The sequence below is a fragment of the Temnothorax curvispinosus genome, unplaced genomic scaffold (assembly GCF_003070985.1).
Source record: "Temnothorax curvispinosus isolate PA1 unplaced genomic scaffold, ASM307098v1 QBEX01009948.1, whole genome shotgun sequence".
Lineage (NCBI taxonomy): Eukaryota > Metazoa > Arthropoda > Insecta > Hymenoptera > Formicidae > Temnothorax > Temnothorax curvispinosus.
In genome coordinates, this window is record NW_020219728.1 from 12,972 (window position 1) to 18,937 (window position 5,966).

The 5,966-nt window shown below is 37.9% G+C and overlaps 1 protein-coding gene across 1 annotated transcript; it reads left to right on the forward strand.

The window, feature by feature from the left end:
• On the forward strand, positions 1 to 855 carry LOC112459579. Its single transcript, XM_025023760.1, has one exon. It carries the CDS (start codon positions 1 to 3, stop codon positions 853 to 855), a length of 855 nt encoding a protein of 284 aa, XP_024879528.1.
• The last annotated feature ends 5,111 nt before the right edge of the window (positions 856 to 5,966 follow it).

A 5,966-nucleotide genomic window follows, 5' to 3' on the forward strand; every position in this document is an offset into this window, starting at 1 on the left:
ATGACTACTCCTGTAAGCGCCGGTGCTCTGTCGCAGTCTCAGTCGCGGTCTCAGCATGACAATACTACCAATGACCTTCTGCTTCGGTTAATTGAACAGCTGAGCGAGTCAAATGCAAGATTGACTGAGCAATTGAAGGAGTCGAATGCGAAATTTTCTGCTTTTGTCGAAGAGCAGCGGCGTACGAATAGCGAACTGAAAAACAAACTAGATAGATTAAACAGTATTGCGGGCAATGTCGAGCGGAATAGTCAGCGGATTGTTGAGTTGGAGCGGCAGTGTGGTGCTCTCACAGATGAGATTTGTAATCTAAAGAGCGATCGTGCTGGTTCTCATTCTGTTACGCACGTTCCGACTCCGAATGAGTTGATAATATCGGGTGTGCCTGCCGCAATGTCTGTCACTCCCTTGGAATGTGTTCGCAACGTGTTCACGACATTGGGGATCCCTGAGCTATCGTGCCACGTTCTTGATGTTAGGGCTGTTGCTCGTAAGCCCCCGCCGGTGGGTGCTGGCAACCGATCTTTACCGATTTCTGCGGCGAACTCGTACATTGTCTCATTGGTTTCGGGCGCGGTTCGAGACATTGTCATTTCTAAAAAGAGGGCACGTCGCGCACTCACGCAGAGGGAGGTTTGTGGAATCGACTCTGATCGCAACATCTATGTTAATGAGTTGTTAGCCAAGAGCACTTATGATATATTAAAACGGGCTAAGAGTATCGCTAAGGAGAGATCGTATAAGTATGTCTGGGTAAGGAACGGCCAGATATGCGTTAAATATTCCGATGGTGATCCTGTTATCCATATTGATTCCGATACTGATCTTGCTAAGCTTGTCTATCGTTCAGCATAATACATGTAAATTTTCTTATCCGTATTGCTCAAATTAACGCCAATACCCTTTATGTACATATCATTTTTATTATACTTATTAAGTTGCGTTAGTTCTTAATTTTTAGTGTATATTATTGAAATCGGCTATATTTTGTTGCGTCATACTCAACATCCTATCAATCGCTTGTATGCTGGATCACTGGTTGCTCGCCTTATGAGAGAGACTATGCACATGCTTTGTAATTACAGTACTGTACTTCTATCTAACTCACAACAACTTCTGTCTTTAACATCTTGTAACTGCTATATCGTTGTAACTGCTTTAGTATTGTAATCACTATATTATTGTAACTGCTGTATTACTTTTTTGCCCTTTAGCCTTTGCTTGGGCATAATAAATTATATATCTCTCTCTCTCTTTCTCTCTCTTTCTCTCTCTCTCTCTCTCTCTCTCTCTCTCTCTCTCTCTCAGCAGAAGCAGACGTGTGAAACATCGCTCCGTAAAAGTGTTAATTTTTGAGTGGTTTAGAAGTGAGGGAGAGTGTTAAAAAGTTGTATAACGAATATCTGCATAGACCGGGGATAGCCATGAGTGTTATTTAGCCGGAAATGTTGATACATAGACACGAGAACTGCATTTCGTTCAGAGGTCATCGAAACCTCGTACGACAGGTAGACATCGACGGCGAACACAAAACGCTGACGTGTGAAAGTGACGTGTTAAAGTGATGAGTCAATTAACTGTCTCTGCCGATATTAGCAGAATGAACGAAGAATACGCCGAGTATCGATGCTCGGCATGTAAGAAGCCGATAAAAACGGAGGTGATAGCATGCAAGTCCTGTGCCAAGCTTTTCTACCACCCAGGTTGTGTATCTAAGCACAAAATTTATGATAGAAACCGCGATTTGGTGTCGTGTCCTGGCCCATTCGAGAAGTTAATTATTAGTGATGGTGATAAAGTAGCTGATATAAATAAAGCAGTGGCTGCAGCAGAAAGAACAACGGCCCCTGCAAAAATGAGTCCGGCGCCAAGCAGCGGGAATAAAGTAGCAGCCGCGAGTGATATTGATAGAAAAATAGATTGGCTTGTAAAAACAGTGAAAGAATTAAAAGATGAGGCAGCATGTAAAAAGGATATCAAGTCAATGATAAAAGAAATAGTCCGTGAGGAGATGGGAGGCATTAAGCAGGAATTAGAAGAATTGAGAAAAATGTTGACGCAAGGGGCATATGGATCGTCAGGTAGAGCGACAAAAAAATATAGCGATGTGATTAAAGAAAGGAAGGAAGAAAATATCTTGATTATAAAACCAAAAGTACAACAAGAGAGTGAAATTACGAAGAAAACAATTAAAGATGAAATTGATATAACCAAGATGGAAATAGGAATTACCAAATTAAGAAAGGGAGGTAAAAGGACAGTGATCTTAGGATGTGAGTCGAAAGAAGAGAAGTATAATCTAAAGGCGACGGTACAAGCGGCAATGGGCGAGGAGGTCAAAGTCTCTGAGCCACAGAAGAGGAAACCAAAGATTAAAATAATTAATGTTGGTGGAGAAGAAATGAAAATGGAGGATGATGAATTGATAGATACAATCAAGAAGCAGAACAGAATTGGCGAAGAATCCTGTATGCACCTAGTGAAGAAAACATTACGAGGAAAAAGTAAGGATACTGAGCAAGGATCCGTAATAATTGAAGTGGATGAAAGCACTTATAATTCACTAATAAACAGAGGAAAAATAAATTTAGGATGGCGAAAGTGTCCTATATTTAATTTTATTAGTGTTAGAAGATGTTTTAAATGCTGGGGCTATTACCATATTGCCAAGAATTGCACGAGACAGGAAACATGCTATAAATGTGCAGAAAATCATAAGGCGAATGAATGTACGACGGCAAAGAAGAGGTGTGTAAACTGTACCTATAAGAATCAGACGTACAACTTGAAGATAAATGTTAAACACGAGGCGTTAGATTCGGAATTTAAAAAAATATTGAAGGAAAAGAAAAAAAGAGCCGGCTGGGAAAATGCAAAATAGCAACCACAGGGAGAAGCGGAATTACTCTGGTATACGAATGCACAAAGCTTCTTGGCGCATAAGGACGAAATTCAACATCAGATTATGAAGAGGGTGAATCCTGTGATTCTAGCGTTATCCGAGACTAGATTGACTGTAGAAATTGAGGATAGTGAGGTCAATGTACCGGGGTATAGTATAGTTAGATGTGATGCTGAAAATAGAAACACAGAAGGAGTACTGTTATATGTTAGGGATGATATTAAATTTAAAATAGTTGATAAGAAAAAGATAGTGTCAAATTGTTGGTGCGTGGTGGTAGAAATAAGAGAGAATTTGTATAAAGGTAGGATAGCAGTAGTGTATCATTCGCCGAGTGCGTCAAATGGTGATTTCGTGAGATTTTTGGAAGAAACGATTAAAGATTTAATCATAAAGTATAACTGTATTGTGATAAGGGACTTTAATATAGATATAATGGTAGATTCATTTTACACAAAGAAATTATTAACGGTAATGCAAAACCTAGGGATGAGGCAATACGTTGATTGTCCAACGAGAGTTACAAAAGATAATCAAACAATGATAGATTTAATTTTTTCGAATAAAGAAATAAAGGTACAAGTGAATGAGAAACCTAAAATCACAGACCATACATGGATAAAAGTAGAATTTAATACAAATAAAAATAGAAATAAATATAAAAAATTTAGAGGCAGGGACTATAGTAAATTTAATGTAGATGAATTTTTTAGAATGATGGAAGAAAGAACTGAGCAAGGTCAAGGGCTAGATATAAGCATAAGGGCGGAGAGATTTGTTAATAGTATAGTAAGTGTATTGGATACTGTAGCACCTAAGAAAAAGTTTAAGATTCCGAAAATATGGGAAGGGAAAATGTGGTATTCAGATGAAATTAGAATGGCAGCAGATAGAAGGGATGAGGCTCACAGTAGAGCAATAAACTCAGGTAAAAAACAGAACTGGGAATTTTTCAAAAATGAAAGAAATGCAGTAGTTAAACTTATCAGAGCAAAAAAGAAAGAATATTATGAGAATATGATAGATAATAATAGGAGTGATCCCACAAAAATGTGGAAAACTTTAAAAAAATTAATTAAAGGTGAGCAAAGGGGTTCAGAGAACATCGATAATGTAGATTTTGAAATATTAGAAGACATAGAAGGATGCAATATAGCTGATAAATTTAATATATATTATGTAAAAAGTATTAGCAACATTGGGCAATCTATTAGTAATAAGGGGATAGAAGGCACGGGTAGGAGACCTATTTATGTAATTGAGAATAAGGAAATTATGGAAAATTTTGAGCCAATTAGTGCAAGTAAAATTAAAAATTATAAGGCTTTCGTGATTAAATCGATTAAAGGGAAAAAAAGGCAGTAAGAGCCGGCGCGGTAAATAGGGCGCAAGTTATATATATTTTTCTTATCGTCAATACATAAAAAAATTCGCGAACGTTTCGACCAATTTTGTGGTCATCTTCAGCGCAATAAATTAGAAACGTGTAAATTACTCTATTGTAACGCGGTCATTAGGCTATTGTATACTCGCACGTCGCACGTTCACTTATCCATGTGGTCATTCCGGTGTGTGTGCGTTATTCCATAGGCAAGCAACCTTGAGTCCCTCCCAAGTTAGAAGGCCAGGAAGACCATGCTGCATTTGGTACTTCATTATATGTTGCATGATACCTGCACACATACAGGAGCGACACACTGATTTACGGTTCACATCGATATAAAATTGAGCACTGTGAGTTACTTACAATGAAATCGCAAACGGTATAGCGCACAAATCGGCAGATAACAGACGCAAGTAATCTTGACATTGCTTCGAGAGATAATACTTGATCGTAAAACGGTACAGCGCACAGATAACGGACGCAAGTTGTCTCGACAATGTTTTAAGAGGTAATGACCGATCTAATATGTTTCGCTTGCCTCGAGGTTAAAAGATCGATGTATAAGAATTCGGTGAAAAACAAATAACGGTAATGCCAGTTGAGAGATCGATGTATAGAAATATTCGTTGCAAAACAAATAACGGTAATGCTAGTCAGAGACCTTGTAACACAGTAATCTATGTATATAATAAATAAAGCGTGAAACGCGGAGCTCTCAAATTTTTGGAAGCCCCTCGATCACATCGAGATAGTTTTCGGGTAAATCCTCGATGTCCGTCTGCATATTCAAACCATTCTTCTGTCTTTTTATACATATCATCTCAGATATTAACCGTTTACTGATATATGGTTCGCTGTCCAAAATTTCAACCGCATTCCACTCGAAATCATGACCAAACTCTAATCTATGCTCCGTGATCACTGAGCGGCTGGTTGTGTTTCTTCTTATGTGGGCCTGGTGTTCTTTAATTCTGGTTTGTAGTTGCCTACAAGTCGAAACGTTCGCGAATTTTTTTATGTATTGACGATAAGAAAAATATATATAACTTGCGCCCTATTTACCGCGCCGGCTCTTACTGCCTTTTTTTCCCTTTAGTGCAAGTAATTTGGAACAAATTGTTAGGGAACTACCACTAAAGAACGGAACAGAGGAAGGGATAAATAGTGATATACTGAAAATGGTGCTACCTGTGATAAAAGATGAGTTTGTAGGGGTAATAAATGATTCGCTTAGGACAGGTAAATTTCCAGAAGGATGGAAAACATCCACGATAATACCGATTCCAAAGGTAAACAAACCAAAAAAAGTGAGCGAGTATAGACCGATTAATATGTTACCGATATATGAAAAAGTATTAGAGTTAGTTGTAAAAAAACAGTTGGAAAAATTTCTAGATGATAACCGAATACCAATCGGGATTTAGGAAACAGCAGTCGTGTGAGACAGCAATTCAAAGTTTTATTGAAGAATGGAAGTTGATAATTAAGGAGAAAAAAATGGTGGGGGTGTTATTCCTGGATCTCAGGAGAGCGTTTGAGACAATAGATAGGGTAAGATTAGTGGAAAAATTATATCAGTATGGAATAAGAGGAGTGGTACTGGAATGGATAATATCGTATTTAAGTATAAATAGAAAGCAGCAAGTTAGATTTAATGATATGTGTTCTAAAATAATTGAG